The sequence below is a fragment of the Vidua macroura genome, chromosome 26 (assembly GCF_024509145.1).
Source record: "Vidua macroura isolate BioBank_ID:100142 chromosome 26, ASM2450914v1, whole genome shotgun sequence".
In the NCBI taxonomy this organism is placed as follows: domain Eukaryota; kingdom Metazoa; phylum Chordata; class Aves; order Passeriformes; family Viduidae; genus Vidua; species Vidua macroura.
The window spans coordinates 5,447,665-5,471,698 of NC_071596.1; the positions used below are offsets into that span (position 1 = coordinate 5,447,665).

Here is a 24,034-nt window from a genome sequence, read left to right on the forward strand (position 1 = left end):
TGGCTTCTGGGGAAAATTCTCTGCATAAAAGGTCTTTGAGTTTTCTAGGAATTGTTTGAATGTCAGGAAAATGCGTGAGCTGTGCTCAGGGTGAGCTTGTACTCAGGGACTGTTTTAATATCAAATTCCTCCCTGGGAGGGTGGGAGGCCCTGGAATGGAATTCCCAGAGCAGCTGTGGCTGCCCCTGGATCCCTGGCAGTGCCCAAGCCAGGCTGGAGCAGCCTGGGATGGTGGGAGGTGTCCCTGCCCATGGCAGGGGTGGGATGAGATGATCCTTAAGGTCACTTCCAGCCCAAATCATTCTGGAATTCTGTGATCCTCCATGGATACTCCCCAGAGTGTTGGCATGGAGTGAACAGGCTGGGCCTTTTCTCTGCAATCCTGTCTGGGTGCTGGCAGTGTGGGGTGGGCACCTGCAGCATCCCTGAACATGCCTGAACATCCTTGAGCACCCCTGAACATCCCTGAGCACCCCAGAACATCCCTGAGCTCCTCTGAGCACCCCTGAACATCCCTGAGCTCTCCAGAACATCCCTGAGCACCCCAGAACATCCCTGAACATCCCTGAGCTCTCCAGAACATCCCTGAGCACCCCTGAACATCCCTGAGCTCCTCTGAGCACCCCTGAACATCCCTGAGCTCTCCAGAACATCCCTGAGCACCCCAGAACATCCCTGAGCACCCCTGAACATCCCTGAGCTCCTCTGAACATCCCTGAGCTTCAGAACATCCCTGAGCACCCCTGAACATCCATGAGCACTCCAGAACATCCTCAACATTCCTGAGAACCTCTGAGTACCCCTGAACATCCCTGAGCATTCCTCAGCACCCCTGAGCTCCCCTGAACATCCCTGAGCTCCCCTGACCATTCCTCAGCACCCCTGAACACCCTGAGCTCCCCTGAACATCCCTGAGCTCCCCTGAGCACCCTGAGCTCCCCTGACTCCCCTGAGCACCCCTGAACATTCCTGAGCTCCCCTGAACACCCTGAGCTCCCCTGAGCATCCCAGCTGAACATCCAGCAATGTCTCCAGCTCTGGGCAAACACCTGGAATATTTTACTGGACAGTGATACCTGGAATTCAGGGAAGCTCTGCAGACCATCCATGTGGAGCTGTCCCACGGGGAATTCTTGGTGGTGGTTTGATTATTCCTTGGCTGAAGGGGTTTTCTGTGCAAACCTCTCTGTCCTTTGTTTGAAAACCTGGCTTTGCCTTTTCCTCGGAAATCTCTCCCTGCTCTTTCTCCAGGGATTTTCCTGCTGCAAGAAACTTGTGGAGAAGGTCGACCCTCCTTTGTAAAAGTTGGATTGATGCCTTTTAATGATTTCCACTCTCAGTGATCGCAGTGTCAAGTTGTGCTGGCTATAAGAGTTGAAATTGTATTTTCTTCCTTCTTTTCTTTCAGCTACAGCTGCAGAAAACCCAATATTTGCAACTGGGGCAGAGCCGTGGCCAGTACTACGGGGGGTCATTGCCAAATGTGAACCAGATTGGGAACAGTGCCATGGATCTCCCCTTCCAGGTGAGTTCAGAGGCTTTTTCCTTGGATTTGCTGATGAATTCTGGGCTTGGATGCTGGTGTGCCCTCCCAGGCAGCTGCTGGTCCAGAAGTCAGCATTTAAAAACTTCTGGTGGGGTTGGGATGTGTGGGTATTTTTTAGTGTTGATTGTGGTAGATTTTAGTTCTCCTGTCCCTGGTTGTGAGGCTTTGGGGTCAGTAATTCCTGATGAAATCTGGGAAGATGCTGTAAATTCAAAGCAAAATGGGAGGAAATAAAGATGATGTTGGGGGCTGGGGGGTGGAGGAATTGATGTGCATGTTCTGTGGGAGGAATTTTGGGAGAGGAGAAGAGCAGTGGGACAAAAAGTGGTATCAGAATAATCACTTTTTTTTGGGCTGGCTGGAAAGGAGATGTAAGAATGTCCTGGCTGGGTTTTGTGACTCCAGGGACGATGCACCTTAAACAGAAAATCAGAGTTTCAGGTGAATATTTTGCTGTTTGAAGCACGTTTGGACAGAGGATGTTGTCCAAGGACAGGATTAGTTGGTGGATCCTTTGTGGACTCCTGATTTGCACATTTAGTTGATTTAGAGCGGTCAAAATAATGAACATTTCTGCATTAGTTTTCCTTTTTTGAGCAGTCAGAGTTACAGTTGAGCTCACGAGGATGTGGTGGGAAGGAAATTTTGCAGTTTGTGGTTTTGTGATGAAGGCTGCTTAATAAAGATGGAGAAACTCTTGGTGACCTCCTCTAACTGCTTCTTGAAATAGGTGCAGACAGCTGAATTTGGGCAGGTTAAAACCTTGAATCTTGTGCCAGAGGAGAGGCAAAAGTCTATTTTAATCTTTAATTCTTTGGGGAATACAGAGCAGAGGTTTGTAGTGGATTGAAGTCCCCAGTGTTACTCCACAATATCTGCTCTATTCAAGCTTTTCTCTTCAGCTTTTTGTTAAGGAGGTTAAGAATTCCTTTTAAACAATAATATTTCAGTATTTCTGTGCTCAATGGCCATCACTGGTGGTTTTTACCTGGACTGTTTTAATCCTGACTGCTGAAAAGGGAATATTCAAAAATTTATGAATGACTGGAGGAGGAGACAGAAACAAACTATCCTTAAACCCTGGGGGTTTGCTATATTTTTTTCCCACACACACTCTCTAAAAAAAAAAAAAACAAACCGAAATCGATGTTGTTCCAGATAACAAATGGTGACAAGCAACAAAACAACCCCATGTGTTTGTAGCAGGGGGGAAAAGCTTCCCAGGTTTTTCCAGTCTGAAGCTCAAGACACGACTGCAAACGACTCTGGGATGGTGTGAAGGCAGAGCCTGGGTGGTTGTGCCTGCTGAGAGCGTTGGTGTCTGAGCATCTTCTGCTTCTTTGATTTGCAGCACAACGGAGCTCTGGCTGAAGCCTTTGGAGCAGTTCCTGTCTCTTTGGTAAACAAGTTTTTAGGTTTGTGCAAATACGTATTTAGGACTGGTCCTGTTTGCCCAGGTGGATACGTATTTCTGCACACCTGCTCTGCTGTGCACAGGATTTATTTGGTTCACCCCCAGCTCCACAGGACTGCAGGGCTGCCACACAAATCCAGGTTTTGCCATGCATCCCAGTCTGGAACATGCAAATAATTCCTGTGCAGCCTCCCTGGACTTGCTGTCATGTGGTTATTTCTGGTTTTTTGGGGGTTTCTTTGGTGCAGCCAGTGGATTATTCAGTCTTGGCCTGTGGTTTCAGCAATCTCTGAGCATGTGCACTCAGCCTGCATGTTTAAATCCATGGGGAAGGGCAGAATGAATTCCCAAATCCTGCTTGGCACCAGGAGGCACCAAAACATCAACCAGCAGTAGGTACCACTCCTCCTTCCCCCTCATCCACCTCTCCTGGGTTTATTTCCTGATAAATCCTAAAAGGACACTTGGAGAGCACTGAGCTTTTTCCTTCCTGTCTGTATTGAGCTGCTTTTTTCATGGTTTGGGGGGTTTTGGGTCTGGTCTCAAACCCTTGAAGGTTTTTCAGGGGAGTGAAACCCTTTTAGTTCTTCATTTTCCCAAATCCAATCAATGCTCAGATCTATTCATTGTTTTTAATCCATTTTTCCCCCTAGAGTTAAATATCTCATGCCATGCAGAGATGGGGAATTTTAATCCAGGAACGTTGACCTGGTTTTTGGCTCTAAATAAATTTTATAGGAAGGTTGCTGAGAGAAGCCAGACCTGTTGGAGGTGATATCCATTTCCTCAGGTGTTTCTGGTTCCCTGAATTCAGGATTCTTTTGGGATCTGGATTCCTGGAAAGGCAGGGAACAGCATTGCCCCAAAATCCCTCTTTCTATAAACTGTAACCCTGATTTGGGACACATTCTGTGTTTATTTGTGCCACTGCTGCACTCAAATGAGATTTTTATTGTGTTTTTAACAAGGAAATTGTGCCAATAAAAGGCAGAATCCTAAGAAATAGCTGTTTTTACACGGAACTTTTTGTCTTTATAATTTTATGCTTTGGCCTCCCTTTAAATTCCAGGTGAGCCCTGTGCTCAGGGCTGGCTGCTCCTTTTTTAGCAGCACTGTGACATAGGAAATTGCTTTTCCTGTTGACCTTCCAAGCACGTATTTGCAAGTTTTGCTGCCTTTTGGGCTGTAACAACAGAAAAAAAGGAGGAGTTTGAGACCTTTTGTCACTTTGGAATGATGAATATTCCCACTTGTGTGTGGGGATTGTTGCTCAGTGCTTGCAGCAGAGATTAAAGCACCGTCTTTGAATTTAAAACCCTTAAAATTGAGATTCTAGTTGAGATTTCTCAGCCAAGTGAGGAAGTGAAGCACAAACCCAAAGATCTGAAGTGCTGAGAGTCCTGTAAAAAGTCACTGTGCTCCTTTCTAGTCCCCTGTTGCCTTAAATATTCTGCTGCATATAAAATGTTGGCCCTGAAATGAGAAAATAAACACCACAGCCCCTCTGCAGCTCTGTTAACACAGCCTGTGTGTGCAGAGAGGGTGAGGAGCCCAATATTTGCTGAAGAGAAAAGAGTTTAAAATAGCAGAAAGACTCTTTAAAAAGTTCATACAAACAAAGCCTTTCAAAATAAATGCAAAGCTTTGTAGAAATAATCTTTTCAACAGCCAAAGCTGACACTTGGAAATAAAAAAGAAAAGAAAAAAAAAAAAAAGCCCAAAAGAAAAAGGATGAATGTGGAAGCCAGATGGTTTCATGGCTTGGCAGACAGGACAGTGCATTTGCCACGTGCAGCACCTGAATGGAGGAGGAAATTTTGGATTTCCAAACAGATGGTGTTGAGGGACTCAGCAAAGCTGTTCACATTGGCAGGGAGTGCAGGGCTGGGGAGGATTTTTCTCCCTGGAGACCCATAAATTGCTGGTGGAGTACGAGCAGAGATTGACCCCTCGGTACTTCCTTTGTCCCCCCCTCGGTACACCCTGGGAAGGGCTGTGGAAAATGTGAAAGTTTTCCAGTTTAGCCTGGGAATTCATCTTCCCTGTCCTTCCCCTGCCATCCTCCTGCTCTGAAATCATCTGCTCAGGATGTCAGTGAGATAAGAGTCCAGGTGGGATCATCCCACCTCGGGTCACTGAAGGAGCTGAAAATCACTTCAAAACCATCCGACAGAGGAGGAAGGAAACTGCTTTTCTTTTTCTTTTCATTCTCTCAGTGTCCCCTTCAAATAAATCTGCTGCGAGGAGGGGTGAGAGGCAGCCTGAGAGCAGGCAGCGTGTCCTGGGGCATGCTGAGCTCAGCGTGCAGCTCCTCCCTGCATCTCCTGCCCTCGGGTCGGGCTCTGGATGTCGGCATGTTCCTCCCGTGCACCCTGCATGCTGCACCAAGGGCATGTGGACAGCGCCCGGCAGCTCCTGCCACGCTCAGCCCCGGGGCTTCAGGGGTGCCAAGGTGCCAGGGCAGCGCTGGGCCAGGCCAGGGCAGCTCCAGCACGGCCCCTTCTGGAGGAGGCAGCTTTCCCAAAAAGCTGTCGGAGGGAAAACAAAACCGCACAAGGCGCACATCTTGTTTTGACTCTGATTCCTTGGAGCGAGCCAGCCTGGCACAGGAGGAGGAGGAGGAGGAGGAGGAGGCTCTGGGCAGGCTGGGGCTGTTTCCCTGTGGGTAACCCCTGTGTCTCTCCCAGACCCCGTTCCAGTCGTCGGCGCTGGACACGAGCAGGACCACGCGGCACCACGGGCTGGTGGACAGAGTGTACCGGGACCGGAACCGCCTGGGCTCGCCCCACCGCCGCCCGCTCTCCGTGGACAAGCACGGCCGGCAGATATCCTTGGGAGCAGGGCTGCCACACCAGCAGCGTGCCTTCTGCACCCTGTGGGTGCCACACCACCCCATGGGTCCCTTCTGCACCCTGTGGGTGCCACACCAGCAGCGTGCCTTCTGCACCCTGGGGCTGCCACACCAACCCCACGGGTCCCTTCTGCACCCTGTGGGTGCCACACCACCCCATGGGTCCCTTCTGCAGCCTGTGGGTGCCAGACCAGCAGCGTGCCTTCTGCACCCTGTGGGTGCCACACCAACCCCACGGGTCCCTTCTGCACCCTGTGGGTGCCACACCAACCCCACAGATCCCTTCTGCACCCTGTGGGTGCCACACCAGCAGCGTGCCTTCTGCACCCTGGGGCTGCCACACCAACCCCACGGGTCCCTTCTGCACCCTGTGGGTGCCACACCACCACCATCCCTTCTGCACCCTGTGGGTACCCACCACCCCACGGGTCCCTTCTCCTCCCCTGTGGGTGCCCACCACCCCCTCAGGTCCCTTCTGCTCCCCTGGGGGTTCCACAGGCCCTTCTGTACCCTGTGGGTGCCACACCACCCCACAGGTCCCTTCAGCTCCCCTGTGGGTGTCCATCACCACCTCAGGTCCCTTCATCTCCCCTGTGGGTGCCACAGCAACCCCACGGGTCCCTTCTCCTCCCCTGGGGGTGCCACACCACCACCATCCCTTCTGCACCCTGTGGGTGCCCACCACCCCACGGGTCCCTTCAGCTCCCCTGTGGGTGCCCACCACCCCACGGGTCCCTTCTCCTCCTCCCCCAGCAGCAGAGTCCATTCCCAGCTCCATGTCCCTGCTTTCCCCAAGCCACGATCTATTCCCTAAACACCTCCTGTTTGTAAAGCAAGAGCTCACCTTTGCTCAGCTTTCCGTGGGGATGATGATCCACGTGGAGCTGAGGGATGCTTGGATGGATTGGGGCACCCAGCAGGGCTTCCCTCAGGGCACAGGTGGATTTGGTGGCCTTCTCTGATGGGGTTGCTGCCATCATCAGCTGGGCTCGTGTGAGGCATTTGGCTCTGTCCCACGGAATATCCAGTGTCTAAACTGGATTTGAAGGATGGATCAGTGGATCAGGAATTGGCTGGATGGATGTGCCCAAAGGGTTCTGGTCAACAGCTCAGTGTCCAAGTGGACACCAGTGACAAGTGATGTCCTCAGAGCTGGTTTGGGGACATTTAAGGGTGACATGGGCAGTGGGATTGGGTGTCAGCTCTGCGTCCTCTCATTCCAACCCAAACCATTCCAGGATTCCTGAAAGGTCAGGGCTGTCCTGGGGAAATGGGAGTTTCCCTTCAGAGCTGAGCCAGCCCAGCCCAGGGTTCTCCTTTGCAGCTCCTCGTGCATTTCAGTGCAGGTTGATTCATGCTGTTGGCATTTGGGGACGAGGATGAGCCGAGCATTTCTGACAGGTTTAAAATCAGCTGGGGCTGGAGGGGATGTGTGACAGGAGGGTGGAGGCACCAGGAGGTAAATCCATGGAGAAGGAGGAAGGATTTTTACTGCTCAAACATTCCAACAATCCAAATAACACTTTGAGTTGAGATCCTTTTACATCTCCCCGTAGAGAATCTGTGAGTTTAGTGGTTCTGACAGGATAATTGGAATTATCCTTGGGAAAAGATTTCCTGCTGGAGTGGGAAGTGTTGCTGCCTTAACCCTGGCCCACGTGGACAGCTGCCCCTATGGCACCGTGTACCTGTCACCGCCGTCGGACACCAGCTGGAGGAGGTGGGTGCCACCATCCTGGGGGTCTGGGGTGTTCTCTGACCCTGCAGCACTTGTGCCTTTTCATAGTCAGAAACTCAGCTTTGAATTCAGTAGTGCTCCTTTTAGATGAGCTTTTAAATTAAGGTGTCTGCAAGTGATCCTTTAATTTAATGGTACCGTTTTAAATCCTTTAAGTTTAATCTTCAAAAATCCTTAAAAAGCTGTAAAAATGCAGAAGTTCCCAGGCACAGCCCAAGACTTGGATATTTCTCTGGGTGCAGAAGCTGGGCTGGGAATGTTCCAGTGGGAAGGAGCACAGAGTCACACTTTGAGGGTGGCCACACTCACAAAGTTCATCCTGAGATGTGCTGGCCATGAAAATTCCCATCTCCACAACATCCTGAACCATTCCATTTCCTCCTCCCAACCAGGAATGTTTGTTTTAACCACCACCATAACCAAAGTATGGCTGAACAGCTTAAAAATGGCATTATTTGATCATGTTTAATCTGAACAAAGCAGATAAAACTCTGTTCTAACAAGGGCAACCAATTTATCCCGTGTTCCTCTCAATCCCATTATTGAAACAATTGCTCTTCAAACTTGAACTAATTGTTCTGCAAATGGATTGTTTCACAAGGAAATTCTGCCTGGTTTCTGCCATATAGAGATTTTTGGGTTTTAATGCACAGTATTGAGGTTTTACCGAGTTGTTGCTTTTATCTGAGAGGAAAATTCTTTTATTTAGTGAAGCTGACAATAAAAACATTGTGGGTTTTGCTTTCTCTCAGGACAAATTCTGATTCTGCCTTGCACCAGAGCACCATGACTCCAGCTCAGCAGGAATCCTTTTCAGGAGGGTCACAGGACATGCAGCAGAAAAGAGGTGAGCAGAAAAAAAAAAAAAAAAAAAGATAAAAAGATTTATAACAGTGGAATCCCCATGGATTGGGCTCCATGTGTTTGTAAAATTCAGGAGTGCTGACACTTCCTGTGACACGGCAGTTGGGTCACATTCACCTCTCTGGGTGCTGAAATCCAGGAAAAAACGACACAAAAGGAAGGGAGGAGTTTTTCCTGAGCCCCAAATTTTGTCGTTCCTGCCCTGGGGGGATCCTCTGGGCTGTGCCGAGTTCTCAGCTCCCCCAGAGCTCTGGAGGAGCTCCTGGAGCAGGGTGGGATTCCCAGAATTTCATCAGGGACACACAGGGGAGGAGCAGGGGCTCCACCCCGAGTTTATTCCTGGCTGGGGGATCCCCAGGGAGGAGGAGAATTCCAAAGGATCCCAGAACAATTCCAGGTTGGATCCCAGAACAATCCCAAAGGATCCCAGAACAATTCCAAAGGATCCCAGAAGAATTCCAGGCTGGATCCCAGAAGAATTCCAAAGGATCCCAGAGCAATTCCAGGTTGGATCCCAGAACAATCCCAAAGGATCCCAGAACAATTCCAAAGGATCCCAGAGCAATTCCAGGTTGGATCCCAGAACAATCCCACATGTTCCCAGAAGAATTCCAGGCTGGATTACAGAAGAATTCCAGGTTGGATCCCAGAAGAATTCCAAAGAATCCCAGAACAATCCCAAAGGATCCCAGAACAATTCCAAAGGATCCCAGAGCAATTCCAGGTTGGATCCCAGAACAATTCCAAATGTTCCCAGAGAATTCCAAATGTTCCCAGAAGAATTCCAGGTTGGATCCCAGAAGAATTCCAGGTTGGATCCCAGAAGAATCCCAAGGAATCCCAGAGCAATTCCAGGTTGGATCCCAGAACAATTCCAGGTTGGATCCCAGAAGAATTCCAAAGAATCCCAGAGCAATTCCAGACTGGATCCCAGAACAATCCCACATGTTCCCAGAGAATTCCAAATGTTCCCAGAAGAATTCCAGGCTGGATCCCAGAACAATTCCAAATGTTCCCAGAGAATTTCAAATGTTCCCAGAAGAATTCCAGGTTGGATCCCAGAACAATTCCAAATGTTCCCAGAATTCCAAAGGATCCCAGAGCAATTCCAGGTTGGATCCCAGAACAATTCCAAATGTTCCCAGAGAATTCCAAATGTTCCCAGAAGAATTCCAGGCTGGATCCCAGAACAATTCCAGGTTGGATCCCAGAAGAATTCCAAAGAATCCCAGAGCAATTCCAGACTGGATCCCAGAACAATTCCAAATGTTCCCAGAGAATTCCAAATGTTCCCAGAAGAATTCCAGGCTGGATCCCAGAACAATTCCAGGTTGGATCCCAGAACAATTCCAAATGTTCCCAGAGAATTCCAAATGTTCCCAGAAGAATTCCAGGCTGGATCCCAGAGCAATTCCAGGCTGGATCCCAGAACAATTCCAGGTTGGATCCCAGAACAATTCCAAAGGATCCCAGAACAATTCCAAAGAATCCCAGAGCAATTCCAGGTTGGATCCCAGAACAATTCCAAATGTTCCCAGAATTCCAAAGGATCCCAGGGCAATTCCAGGCTGGAGCAGCTCTGGCACCCTCAGTTCTGGTGCCCTCTGCTGGGCCCTGCCCCAGCTCGGGAAAATCGGGAATTGCTCATCCCAAAGGGCTTTTCCAGCCTTAAAGTGCCCTGATCCTAAAGAAAACTCCGAAATTTAATCCTTCAACAAACACCCAGAGCTCACCCCAAATCCTGAGATCACGGAATCCGTGAGTTCTCAGCAATGTTTTATTTTAAAAGCACTGAGATCCTTAAGGAGAACTGTGCATTGAATATCCTGTGCCTTTGGGATTTTTTGGGAAGGTTTTAGGTACAAAACACGACCCTCTGAGGGCCAGAAATACCCTTATAAAAATATCTTCTTTACGGAATTTCTTGTTAAAAACGTTTTTAAAAAGCGTAAAAAAAACTTCTTAATGAGATATTCTTGTTAAAAAGATTTTTAAAAGCTCAAAGATACCTTTTGTATGGAATTCCTTGTGAAATACATTTTAAAAAGCTCAAAAATATATTCTTTATGGAATTCCTTGTGAAATACATTTTAAAAAGCTCAAAAATATAGTCTTTATGGAATTCCTTGTTAAATAAATTTTTAAAAAGTTCAAAAATACCTTTTGTATGGAATTCCTTGTTAAATACATTTCAAAAATCTTAAAAAAATTTCTTCATGAAACTTTTTTGTTAAATGCATTTTAAAAAGCTCAAAAATATATTCTTTATGGAATTCCTTGTTAAATACATTTTAAAAAGCTTAAAAATTTTTCTTCCTGAAACTTTTTTGTTAAATGCATTTCGAAAAGCTCAAAAATACCTTTTATATGGAATTCCTTGTTAAATACATTTTAAAAAGCTCAGAAATTTATTCTTTATGGAATTCTTTATTAAATACATTTTAAAAGCTCAAAAATATGTTCTTTATGGAATTCCTTGTTAAATACATTTTTAAAAGCTCAAAAATACCTTTTGTGTGGAATTCCTTGTTAAATACATTTTAAAAAGCTCAAAAATATATTCTTTATGGAATTCCTTATTAAATACATTTTTAAAAGCTCAGAAATTTATTCTTTATGGAATTCCTTGTTAAATACATTTTAAAAAGCTCAGAAATGTATTCTTTATGGAATTCTTTATTAAATACATTTTTAAAAGCTCAGAAATGTTTTCTTTATGGAATTCTTTATTAAATACATTTTTAAAAGCTCAGAAATACATTCTTTATGGAATTCCTTGTTCAATAAATGTTTCGAGGCTGAAATAAGGCAGGGATTGGAGCACAAGCCTTGCACAGGTCTGAGGTGCCCTGCAGCTCTCCCAGGTGCTCCTGGAGCTGATTCCAGAATCCCACCCAGAATTCCAGAAATCTGCAGTTCCAGTGCCCATGTGGGATGTTTTTCTTCACTCATCTCTCTCTGGTTGGGTTTTTTTTTACCTTAAACACCACAGAAATGTCTTTGGGGTGTGGGGAATTGCCCAGCTTGGTGCTCTTTCTCCGTGCCGGGGAGGAGGGATTGGATTTTCCCTGCTGGAATCGTTCAGGTCACAGCACTTCATTGCAACAGATGGGAAAAACCCAAATAAACCCCAAATCCCAAATAAACCCCAAATCCCAAATAAACCCCAAATCCCAAATAAACCCCTCCAGGGACATCCGGGCAGGAGAAACTGGGAAGCCAGAATGGTTTAATTGTTATTTGTGTGGGGTTTTTTTTTAAACCTCATTAATTTAATAATTAATTCAATACAATCTTCAATCTGCTTTCAGGAATCTTGGTGTTTTTTAAAACAACAAAATGCAAGTGTTGCACCCTCCTTGAGAATTTAAACTTTGTCAGATTTCCCTGAAGCTGAAGATTATTTATTGTTATTATTATTGTTATTATTATTATTATTATTATTACTATTACTATTACTATTATTATTATTAATGATTATATATAATATAAGTATTATATATAATATATATATTATATTATATTATATTATATTACATTATATTATATTATATTATATTATAACATATTATAACATATTATATTATATCATATCATATCATATCATATCATATTATATTATAACATAACATATTATATTATATTATATTATAACATATTATATTATAACATTATATTATATTATATTATATTATATTATATTATATTATATTATATTATATTATAACATATTATATTATATTATAACATATTATAACATATTATATATTATAACATATTATAACATATTATATATTATAACATATTATATATATAAAAATAATAAAAATATTATTATTATTGATTACTAATGATCCCTTTTTGGTTTATTTTAGTTTTATTGCTGACTGTGCCTGGAATGGAAGAAAGCTCTGATGCAGACAAAGCCCTCTCTAAGCAAGGCTGGGACACTAAAAAGGTGGGAATTGCACCTTTCAAAGCCCAGACATTTTATTTTCTGCACATATTTAAATAAATAAACGCTTTATTTACTGTCAATATCAATAAACTGTTTGAGATCGGAGATTAAAATGCTCTGTTGAAAAAGAAATAATAAACATTTAGAGCAGAAAGAGAATTTTATGGGGGTGTGAATGCACAGGCCTGCTTGGGTGAGGAGAAACTTGAAATTGAAGATTTTTTGTGGCAATAAAGCACAAAAAAAAAAATAGAAATATCTTCTAAAGAGCTGCCAGATCTTCGACAGAAACGATGAAATTAAATTTATAAATGGGAATATCTTTGAGGCAAAAACCTGCAGCAACATCTTTGCCTTTAAACGTCTCTCCCTTCTGTTCCAGACTGGGTCATCGAGACCCAAATCCTGCGAAGTTCCAGGAATCAAGTGAGTTCTCAGCAATATTTTATTTTAAAAACATTGAAATCTTTAGGAAGAACTGTGGGTTGAGTATCCTGTGGCTTTGGGATTTTTTGGGGAAGGTTTTAGGTATAAAATAGGACCCTCTGAGGGTCAGAAATAAAAATATAAACATCAAAATATTAAAAAAAAATTAAAAATATATAGAGAAATACACAAAAATATATTCTATAAAAATATATTCTTATAAAAATATCTTATTATAAAAATATCTTCTAAAAATATATTCTTATAAAAATATCTTCTTATAAAAATATATTCTTATAAAAATATCTTCTTATAAAAATATATTCTTATAAAAATATCTTCTTATAAAAATATGTTCTTATAAAAATATATTCTTATAAAAATATCTTATAAAATTATCTTATAAAAATACCTTATAAAATATCTTATAAAAACATCTTATAAGAATATCTTATAAAAATATCTTATAAAAAAATCTTATAAAATATCTTATAAAAAAATCTTATAAAAACATCTTATAAAAATATCTTATAAAAATATCTTATAAAAAAATCTTCTTTATGGAATTTCTCATTAAAAATCTTTTAGAAAGCTCAAAAAATACCTTTTGTATGGAATTGCTTGTTAAATCCATTTTAAAAAGCTTTAAAAAGTCTTTTTAATGAAATTTTCTTGTTAAATCCATTTTAAAAAGCTTCAAAAAGTCTTTTTAATGAATTTTTCTTGTTAATTACGTTTTAAAAAGGTAAAAAATGTCTTCAGAATGAAATTTTCTGGTTAAATACATGGAAGCAGGTATTGAATGGTGAAATTATTTCATTTAACCATTCAAAATATTCATAAAATTAAAAGAAGCTTAGTAAAATTTTAATAAAAATTTTAAAGAATCGGAATAAAATTTTAATGAAAATTTTAAAAATCGGAATAAAATTTTAACGAAAAATTTAAAAAATCAGAATACAATTTTAATAAAAATTTTAAATAATCTGAATAAAATTTTAATAAAAATTAAAAAAAACTGAATAAAATTTTAATGAAAATCTAAAAAATTAGAATAAAATTTTAACGAAAAATTTAAAAAAACCGAATAAAATTTTAATGAAAATTTAAAAAATCAGAACACAATTTTAATAAAAATTTTAAAGCATCTTAGTAAAATTTCAATAAAAATTTTAAAGAATCGGAATAAAATTTTAATAAAAATTTAAAAAAACCTGAATACTATTTTAATAAAAATTTAAAAAAACCTGAATACAATTTTAATAAAAATTTAAAAAAACCTGAATAAAATTTTAATGAAAATTTAAAAACATGAATAAAATATTAATGAAAATCTAAAAAATTAGAATAAAATTTTAACAAAAAATTAAAAAAAAACGAATAAAATTTTAATGAAAAATTAAAAAAAATCTGAATAAAATTTTAATGAAAAATTTAAAAGAATCTGAATACAATTTTAATAAAAATTTTAAAAATCTGAATAAAATTTTAATAAAAATTTAAAAAAACCTGAATAAAAATTTAATGAAAATTTAAAAAATCAGAATAAAATTTTAATGAAAAATTTAAAAAATCCGAATAAAATTTTAATGAAAATTTAAAAAAATCTGAATACAATTTTAATAAAAATTTTAAAAATCTGAATAAAATTTTAATAAAAATTTAAAAAAACTGAATAAAAATTTAATGAAAATCTAAAAAATTAGAATAAAATTTTAATAAAAATTTAAAAAAACCTGAATAAAATTTTAATGAAAAATTTAAAAAAATCTGAATACAATTTTAATAAAAATTTAAAAAATCTGAATACAATTTAAATAAAAATTTTAAAGCATCTTCATAAAATTTCAAGTAAAAATTTAACAAAATCTCCTTGCACAGCGAATGATAACGAGCTCTGCCCAGTGTGAAACTCCCGTGAATTTGGATTTTTTTTTCCCTTTCTCTGCAGCATCTTCCCGTCGGCCGAGCAGGAGAGCGCCGCGGCGCTGATCCCGGGCACGCACAACACGGGCGGCTCGCTGCCCGACCTCAGCAACATCCACTTCCCCTCGCCCCTGCCCACGCCCCTGGACCCCGAGGAATCCGCCTTCCCTGCCCTGAGCAGCTCCAGCAGCGCCGGGAACCTCGCTGCCAACCTGACCCACCTGGGCATCAGCTCTGCCAGCCAGGGTGAGCTGGGCACGGAGGGCTGGGGCACTGCTGGCCACAAATGGGATTTCAGTTGGTTATAAACCTTTATATCCTATTCTTGATGCCTTTTTGGGGTTTGTTTTGGGGTCTTTTTAATGGATTTTTTTTTTTTTTAATTCAATTTTTTAATGTTTTTGTCACTTGGAATTCCTGTTGCTGAACCTCAGCATCTCTTGAGGTATGGCAATAGCTCCAGGAGCTCTCTCCCTAAAATTAGGGAATTTTGTTCTTTCCCAGAGGGAAAGAGGAGCACTCCCAGAAGGCTGGGAGCACTGCTGGCCACGCTGGCCACAAATGGGATTTGAGTTGGGTTATAAACCTTTATATCCTATTCTTGATGCCTTTTTGGGGTCTTTTTACTGGATTTTTTTAAAAAAAATTGAATTTTTTAATGTTTTCGTCACTTGGAATTCCTGTTGCTGAACCCCAGCATCCCCTGTGTTATGGAAATATCTCCAGGACCAACCTCTCCTACAATTATGGAATTGAGGGAATTTTGTTCTTTTCCGTCAGTTTGGCTGCACTGCTCCTGTGTGTGCCAAAAAAGGGGATTTTTTATTTGGTTATAGGATCTTTATCTCATGTTCTTGATGCTGTTTTGGGGTCTTTTTTATGGTTTAAAAAAAATATTTTTAATGTTTTCGTCGCTTGGAGTTGCTCGTGCTGAACCCCAGCATCCCTTGAGGTATGGCAATATCGCCAGGATCCATCTCCCTACAATCAGGGAATTTTGTTTATTCCCAGAGGGAATTTGGCTGCCCTGCCCCCTTGTATGATATGCACATCAAAGGGCAGTTTTTGTGCAGCTGCAGGACCTTCCTGTGCTGTCCCTAATGCCCAACACGGGCGGCTCGCTGCCCGACCTCAGCAACATCCACTTCCCCTCGCCCCTGCCCACGCCCCTGGACCCCGAGGAATCCGCCTTCCCTGCCCTGAGCAGCTCCAGCAGCGCCGGGAACCTCGCTGCCAACCTGACCCACCTGGGCATCAGCTCTGCCAGCCAGGGTGAGCTGGGCACGGAGGGCTGGGGCACCGCTGGCCACGCTGGCCACAAATGGGATTTGAGTTGATTATAAACCTTTATATCCTATTCTTGATCCTTTTTGGGGTCTTTTTAATGGATTTTTTTTTTTTAAATTTCAATTTTTTAATGTTTTCGTCACTTGGAGTTGCTCATGTTGAACCCCAGCATCCCTTGTGTTATGGAAATATCTCCAGGAGCTCTCTCCCCTAAAATTATGGAATTCAGGGAGTTTTGTTCTTTGCCGTCAGTTTGGCTGCACTGCTCCTGTGTGTGCCAAAAAAGGGGATTTTTTATTTGGTTATAGGATCTTTATCTCATGTTCTTGATGCTGTTTTGGGGTCTTTTTTATGGTTTAAAAAAAATATTTTTAATGTTTTCGTCGCTTGGAGTTGCTCGTGCTGAACCCCAGCATCCCTTGAGGTATGGCAATATCTCCAGGACCTCTCTCCCTACAATGAGGGAGTTTTGTTCTTTCCCAGAGGGAATTTGGCTGCACTGCTGCTGTGTGTGCCAAAAAAGCTGGGAGTTTTATTGAGTTATAGGACCTTTATCTCATGTTCCTGATGCATTTTTGGGGTTTGTTTTGGGGTCTTTTTAATGGTTTAAAAAAATATTGAATTTTTAATGTTTTCGTCGCTTGGAGTTGCTCGTGCTGAACCCCAGCATCCCTTGAGGTATGGCAATATCTCCAGGAGCTCTCTCCCTACAATCAGGGAATTTTGTTTATTCCCAGAGGGAATTTGGCTGCCCTGCCCCCTTGTATGATATGCACATCAAAGGGCAGTTTTTGTGCAGCTGCAGGACCTTCCTGTGCTGTCTCTAATGCCCAACACGGGCGGCTCGCTGCCCGACCTCAGCAACATCCACTTCCCCTCGCCCCTGCCCACGCCCCTGGACCCCGAGGAATCCGCCTTCCCTGCCCTGAGCAGCTCCAGCAGCGCCGGGAACCTCGCTGCCAACCTGACCCACCTGGGCATCAGCTCTGCCAGCCAGGGTGAGCTGGGCACGGAGGGCTGGGGCACTGCTGGCCACGCTGGCCACAAATGGGATTTCAGTTGGTTATAAGCCTTTATATCCTCTTCTTGATGCCTTTTTGGGGTTTGTTTTGGGGTCTTTTTAATGGATTTTTTTTTTTTTAATTCAATTTTTTAATGTTTTTGTCACTTGGAATTCCTGTTGCTGAACCTCAGCATCTCTTGAGGTATGGCAATAGCTCCAGGAGCTCTCTCCCTAAAATTGGGGAATTTTGTTCTTTCCCAGAGGGAAAGAGGAGCACTCCCAGAGGGCTGGGAGCACTGCTGGCCACACTGGCCAGAAATGGGGATGTGAGTTAGTTCAAACCTTTATATCCTGTTCTTGATGATTTTTTGGGGTTTGGACATTGCTGCTGTGTCTGCCAAAAAAGCTGGGAGTTTTATTGAGTTATAGGATCTTTATCTCATGTTCCTGATGCATTTTTGGGGTTTGTTTTGGGGTCTTTTTAATGGATTTTTTAAAAAAAAATTGAATTTTTTAATGTTTTCGTCACTTGGAATTCCTGTTGCTGAACCCCAGCATCTCTTGATTCCTTATTCTCCTGAGGAATATCTCCAGGAGGTCTCTCCCCTAAAATTACGGAATTCAGGGAGTTTTGTTCTTTGCCATCAGTTTGGCTGCACTGCTCCTGTGTGTGCCAAAAAAGGGGATTTTTTATTTGGTTATAGGATCTTTATCTCATGTTCTTGATGCCTTTTTGGGGTTTGTTTTGGGGTCTTTTTAATGGTTTAAAAAAAAATTGAATTTTTAATGTTTTCGTTGCTTGGAGTTGCTCATGTTGAACCTCAGCATCGCTTGTGTTATGGGAATATCTCTAGGAACCACCTCCCCTAAAATTACGGAATTCAGGAAGTTTTGTTCTTTTCCATCAGTTTGGCTGCACTGCTGCTCTGTGTGCAAAAAAATGGGATTTTTTTATTTGGTTATAGGATCTTTATCTCATGTTCTTGATGCTGTTTTGGGGTTTGTTTTGGGGTCTTTTTAATGGTTTTTAAAACAAAATCTATATTTTTAATGTTTTCATCTCTTGGAGTTGCTCATGCTGAACCCCAGCATCCCTTGAGGTATGGGAATGTCTCCAGGAGCCATCTCCCCTAAAATTATGGAATTCAGGGAATTTTTGTTCTTTCCCAGAGGGAATTTGGCTTCACTGCCCCCTTGTATTATATGTACAAAAAAAATGGGGAGTTTGTGTTTAGTTACAGGACCTTTATATCCTGTTCTTGATGCTTTTTTTTTTTTTTTAAATTTATTCCTGGGTCTTTTTATGGGTTTTTTAATGGTTTTTTTTTTTAATTTTTAAAATTTTTTCATGTTTTTCCTCTCTTCAAATTCCCTGTGCTGAACCCCACCATCCCTTGTTTTATGGGAATACTTCCAGCAGCCCTTTTAATTCCATTCCTTTAAAACAGCGTTTCTTTTCATGTGAGGATCCTTTTGAAGTCTATTCTTGATGAATATTTTAATTATTAATTGCTATTTTTAAAGTAATTTCACTGATACTCAAATAATTATGAAGAGGATTGGGGTTTTTTTGGGGTTTTTTTTGTTTTTTTTAAATTATCAGTGACAGTTGCAAGTCTGTTGATTCCTAGAATAGAAATGAGGAGTTGTATCCAAAAATACAAATATATTTCCTGTGCTGGGCAGGATTCCCTTTCCCACTTCTCCTGGATTGGGAAAAGGAAATGACTGATCAGGTGCTGGCTGAGCAGGTGAGCTGGGGAAGAAAAAGAGGATTTAACCATTTAAAGGATTGCACCATTTGGGGCAGCACTTTCAGCATCCTTGGAAGAGTTTTTTGGGCTCCAAACTTTCAGGGATGGGTTTAGAAATCAGGATTTCAGCCACAGTGCATCCCTATAATTTTTTTTTTTCCCTATAATTAGCAAAGTAAATGATAGAAACCCAAAGTGGTGAGTCTGAAAGTGCTTTGAAAACATTCCCTGATCTATCAGAGGCAGCCCAAATTCAGGATTTGCTCACTGATCTCATTCCAGCTTCTCTCTGGAGGCGACCCCACACTTCACCCACTGCCCCACTCAGCCTTTGCTGCTTTCCAAACCGATTTTCCCAACCTTCCCCTGCTGCTGAAACCTCCCTGGAGGCTCCTGACCCCTGTGCCCTGCTCAGGAGTGTCCCAGAGCCCGGGGCTGTGCCCCTGCACCCCGGGGGGACGTGGGCACGGCAGCACCTGCCAGGTGCCAGCACCTGGGTGCCCGGGAGGAGCCAGGGCTGGGCTGGGCACCTTCCTGGGCACCTTCCTGGGCACCTGCCTGGGCACCTGCCTGGCCTGAGCCCCTTCTCCTGCTGCCTCCCTGGCAGCCTGGCCTCCCTGGCAACCTGCCTGGAAGCCCCGAGCCTTTGCCAAGTGCCCGGGAGCTGCGGGCTCCTGTGAGCTGCTGCTCCCTGGCAGCTCTGGGGAGCAGCTCACGCTGGCTTGGCCTCAAATCCTTCCCTCACTTCCTCTGGGGTGAAGCAGAAAAGAGGGGAGGTTTCTAAACTCGCAGGGTTTTGGCTTGATCTGAACAAAATGATAATATTTGGGTTGTTTATCCTCACCCCGTGCTGGGTCGTGGCTCTTGGGAGTGTGGTGGACATTTCCTGCCCTGCTGTGCCATTAAACATGGGGCTCTTCCTGCAGAACCAGTTTTGCTTTTTCCATTCGAGAGGTGTTTGCTTTTACAGTACCTCAAGTGCCCTCTGATAAGGCTGGTTCCAGGATTTGTTATCTCATTCCCAGAGCCCACACAAGGAGAACACAACCTGCTCTTCCTGGGCTGGGCGAGTGCAGGTGTGCGAGCACAGCGCCTGTGGCGTCTGCAACTGCTGAGGCTGCTCTGCCTCTTCCAATTCCTCATCCCGGCCACCAACCCGACCAACCGTGCCTGGGGTTGAGCCAGGACAACCCACAGGACTCTTCCTCTCATCCTGATGCTCTTCAACCTGACAAAATTAATTACAAATCACCTAACGAGCTCTCCTGCCCGATCTGCCGCGGCGCCTCCGGCGCTGCCCGCTCAGGCCGCTCTTTTCTCCACGCTCAGGGAATTATTTTGGGCACAAAGCTCAGCAGGGCCTTGCTGTGTCCCTGCTGAGGGTGCTTTGCTGTTCTCAGCAGGAATGACGACGACACCGGCCCCATCCCAGCACCGCCAGCCCAGCGTCAGCCCCCTGTCCTTGGGCGCGGACTCGCGGCGACCTCAGTCCCAGCAAATGTCCCCCACGCTGTCCCCGCTGTCACCCATCACTCAGGTAGGAACTCGGGGGGCAATTCAAGCTTCTAATCACAGCTTCGTTGGTTTAATCTGCTCAATCAAAGAGCCACAGGGGTATTGGGAAGGAATTCCTGGCTGGGAGAGTGGGAGGGGAATGGGATGGAATTCCCAGGGAAGCTGTGGTTGCTCCATCCCTGGAAGTGTCCAAGGCCAGGTTGGACTGAGCTTGGAGCAGCCTGGGGTAGTAAAAAGTGTCCCTGCCCATGGGACAAGATGAGCTTTAAGGTCCTTTCCAGCCCAAACCATTCCATGGTTCCATGAACTTCATCTCTTGTTCTGTAATTTCCTCCTTTAAAGGTGTTCCTTAATTCAGAGCCTTAAAACAGGAGAGTTCTGTAGAGGGGACAGATTTTACTTCCTCTTTTCTAGAGCTGTGATAAAAACCATCTCTTAGACCTCATTTTTTTGTGTTGTCCCAAAGTGAGCAGTGAAATTTGAAAGCCATTTCTCTTAATTTGTGAGAGGAACTCAATTGACTTTTAAAATCAATTTCATGGTGGCTCTGTGACTGCCCAGGTTGGTGATTTCTGACAGTGAGATTCAACTGGGCTTTTGAAGTATTGGTTTATACAGGATGGTTTGGCTTGGAGGGAACTTAAACCTCATCCAATCCGCCTCTGCCAGGGACAGGAACATCTCAGAGCAGCTTCTTGACTCTCTGAACCTTTAGGTGCCATTTTTACAACACCAACCAAGCCTGACTCCATTTTCTTGGTGTGAAGAGGAATCCCCTGCCAGCGTGGCTGATCCTGCTCCTTCTTTTGCAGGCCGTGGCTATGGATGCATTGTCCCTGGAGCAGCAGCTCCCCCCGTACCCCTTTTTCACCCAGACCAGCTCCCAGCAGCAGCAGCAGCCAGCAGTGGCCAGTTCCCTGCCCCAGACCCCCCCTCTGCTGCAGAGCTCGGGGCTGCAGAGGGGCCCCCAGCTGCCCCCTCTGTCTGTCACGGTACCTTCCACCATCCCCCAGTCACCTCCAGGGAGCCAGAGCCAGCCCTCCATGGGAATTGACATCAACTCGGTGAGTTTGGGAAGGGCTTTCCTTGGGAAGAGCTGGGAATGGGCAGTGTGGGCTGGCAAATCACCTTGGGCAACCCCAGGATCGTGAGAATTTTAGGGGGGATGAAGTGAACTTCAAATGGTTTTGGTTGAATGAGCGTTTAAGTGTTTTCTAGAGGAAAATTTTTTATCAAATTTTGTCCCAGGTTTGATTAGACCTAGGTTAAATCTAGCAGTATTTACTAGATTTTCAGGGTGTTCAGTGTCCCCCCAGCACATCATGATACAGACTGGGGGAACTCCCAGAGCCTTGAGGGAGAGTCCAACCACAACAACCATTTCCCAATAAAACACCATCTGGAAAATGTATTTTCCAAAAGTTGTCTAGAACCAGGTGTCCTCTGCAGTTTCACTACTTAGAACCCTTTTATTTCAAGGAATTTTAGAGCCTGTGTTCCAAAGTGGGATTTGTGGCTGCCTCCAGTGCTCAGAAGAATTGGAGCAAGGATTTATGGACAGATCCTGCTTGTTCTAACGTGGCCTCTTAGGAGCTGTTCTGTCTCAGCAGCTGAAAATCCCAAATCAGGAATCACAGGCCAGGAAAGAAGGGAGGTCCCAGCTCCCCCAGCTCCTCCTGGCCCTGGGGGGGTCCTGGGTGTCCCACCCGTGGTGTCCTGGCAGTGCTGCAGTGACAGGAATGGCTTTGGGAATGAGAACAGAGCAATTCTTCTGCTCTGCACTCGGTTGTGGATGAAAGTTTGAACAGTTGGTGCTCCTTGGGAGCAGCTGCTTCCCTCCCAGGGCGGGAAGGGGAAGAGGGAAGGACAATCCAGCCGTGGAAAGGATCCCACCCCACTCAAAACGTGTCCCTGTTTTGATTCTAACCCTCATGTAGCACCAGTACAGACAATTCTGATCTCATCCTCTGCTTTCTGTGTTGCTTTCCTCATCCTAAACCTCTCTATGACCTGAACTTTTAGGCTGCTGTGTTTATCTTCTAAAGCAACTCAAGTAATTCCTAAATAAACGGATTTAAAGCCACTTTATCAAAAAGCCTTTGGAGCTGTCACAGCCTCGTTGGCAACTTCTGCACAGGTTTTGTACAGCAGGATTGAAATTTATTTGTAGTTTGTACAACCTTCTGACAGGCTGTAAGTGGCAATGCAGAGCAAAAGGGGAAATTTTCTCAGGATTTAGAGAATTTGGGGTGAAAAATTGGCAGAGTTCTCCCACTGCAAATCTGATTAATTTCACTGGATTGCAGGTTCTCCTCAATCATCCCTTAATTTCTAATTGAAGTAAAATAAGAAGAGCTGGGCTACTCTTGATGTTAATTAGTGCAGCATTATTTAAATACCATTAATATTATTAATTTGTTCCAAACCAGAGTTCTTTATGATATGAAAAAAAAGTAAATCTTTGAAAATAACTTCTCGAGACACCTGAGAAGAGTATAAAAATCCCAGATACAAGCCTGCAGAGCACAGTGTGCATTCCCTGAGGGTGCCTGCTCCATGTCCTGGGGTGCAGTGGAGTTTGGGGCTGTGTGGGGGCAGCTTTGGAGCCCAGGTTTGTCCTTCAGGTGTTCTCACCTGCACTGTGCTGACAACACAGCTGGAGGCAGAGCAGCATCCCAGCGAGCACACACGTGGGGCTGGCACTGGAACTGAAGCATGAATGACATTCTTTTTGAATTATTCCCAGCTTCCAAGACTTCTTTGCCCTAAATCCTTGGCTGACCTGATTTTTCTTTTTTTTTTTAATACATTTTGAACCGAGCATAAGTGAGAACAGGCAGGAAATGCTCCCAGCTGTGCCTGCCCCTGCCCTGGGGCTGTCCCAGAGCTCTCCCCTCTTTTTGGGCACCTCATTCCCATAATCCTATCTTCCCACACAGACTCTGAAGAGGATGTTTTCTCCCGCTGCAGCTGTTGGTATTTGCAAGGCTCCCTCAGTGGCACGGTGTTTAACTCTGTGTTGTTCTGTAGGCCTCACTCCAGCAGTACCGCAGTAATGCTGGCTCCCCAGCCAACCAGTCTCCCACCTCTCCTGTCTCCAATCAAGGCTTCTCTCCTGGCAGCTCCCCTCAAGTAAGGGACTCTGTGCTTCCACAGGCCTTGCTTCTCGTGTGTGTTTTGAGCTGGATTTCTCCCATCACTGCCCCACAGCTGTCTCACTGTGACTCCGTGTGTGCCTCATGCGTCACCGACGTCCCATCTCGGCCGCCCCTCCATCCCCACTCCCACAGGGCTGCAGGAGCTGCTGAATTGCCCTTGTTAGGGAGCAGGGAACCACAGCATCAGGCTGCTGGTGGAACGCTGGGGTGGTGTTTGTTTGAGGGGCAGAACCTCCAGGTAGAATCCTTTCAATTGCCAGGATCCCAGGGGAGCTGATGGGTGTGAGGTTGGGAGGGCAAGAAAGGGGGAATTTCAGTGCCTCCTGCAGCAGGAAAACTCCTGGGGCACGAAATATTCAAATATTTACACTGAATATCCCAAACTGATTTAGATCAGGACCTTTTTTTATGTGAGAACACACCCAGTGAGAGAAAACACTGGAGAAAATGCTCTTAAAATGAGCAGCTTGTGGCTGGCAGGGAATGGGTTCCCAGCACGCTCCCTTGCATGCCAGCTGCTTTCCCTTGCTCTGCCTGTATCTCCTCACACATCCACATGTCCTGGATGGAAATCACAACTTGGGGGAGTGTGTG

General features: G+C 44.1%; 1 protein-coding gene across 2 annotated transcripts in view; it reads left to right on the top strand.

The window, feature by feature from the left end:
• Positions 1-24,034, top strand: part of CRTC1 (CREB regulated transcription coactivator 1) — a 53,719-nt gene that overhangs the window by 16,591 nt on the left and 13,094 nt on the right. Inside the window, exons 2-12 of one of the 2 annotated variants that reach the window (XM_053999566.1) lie at positions 1,409-1,525; positions 2,898-2,945; positions 5,648-5,785; positions 7,470-7,531; positions 8,302-8,396; positions 12,289-12,371; positions 12,754-12,797; positions 14,749-14,969; positions 20,168-20,304; positions 21,095-21,346; positions 23,313-23,414. In XM_053999566.1, coding sequence (XP_053855541.1) covers positions 1,409-1,525; positions 2,898-2,945; positions 5,648-5,785; positions 7,470-7,531; positions 8,302-8,396; positions 12,289-12,371; positions 12,754-12,797; positions 14,749-14,969; positions 20,168-20,304; positions 21,095-21,346; positions 23,313-23,414 — 1,299 coding nt within the window. The remainder of the gene's footprint in view (positions 1-1,408; positions 1,526-2,897; positions 2,946-5,647; positions 5,786-7,469; positions 7,532-8,301; positions 8,397-12,288; positions 12,372-12,753; positions 12,798-14,748; positions 14,970-20,167; positions 20,305-21,094; positions 21,347-23,312; positions 23,415-24,034) is intronic. The other variant, XM_053999567.1, reaches the window with a different exon arrangement.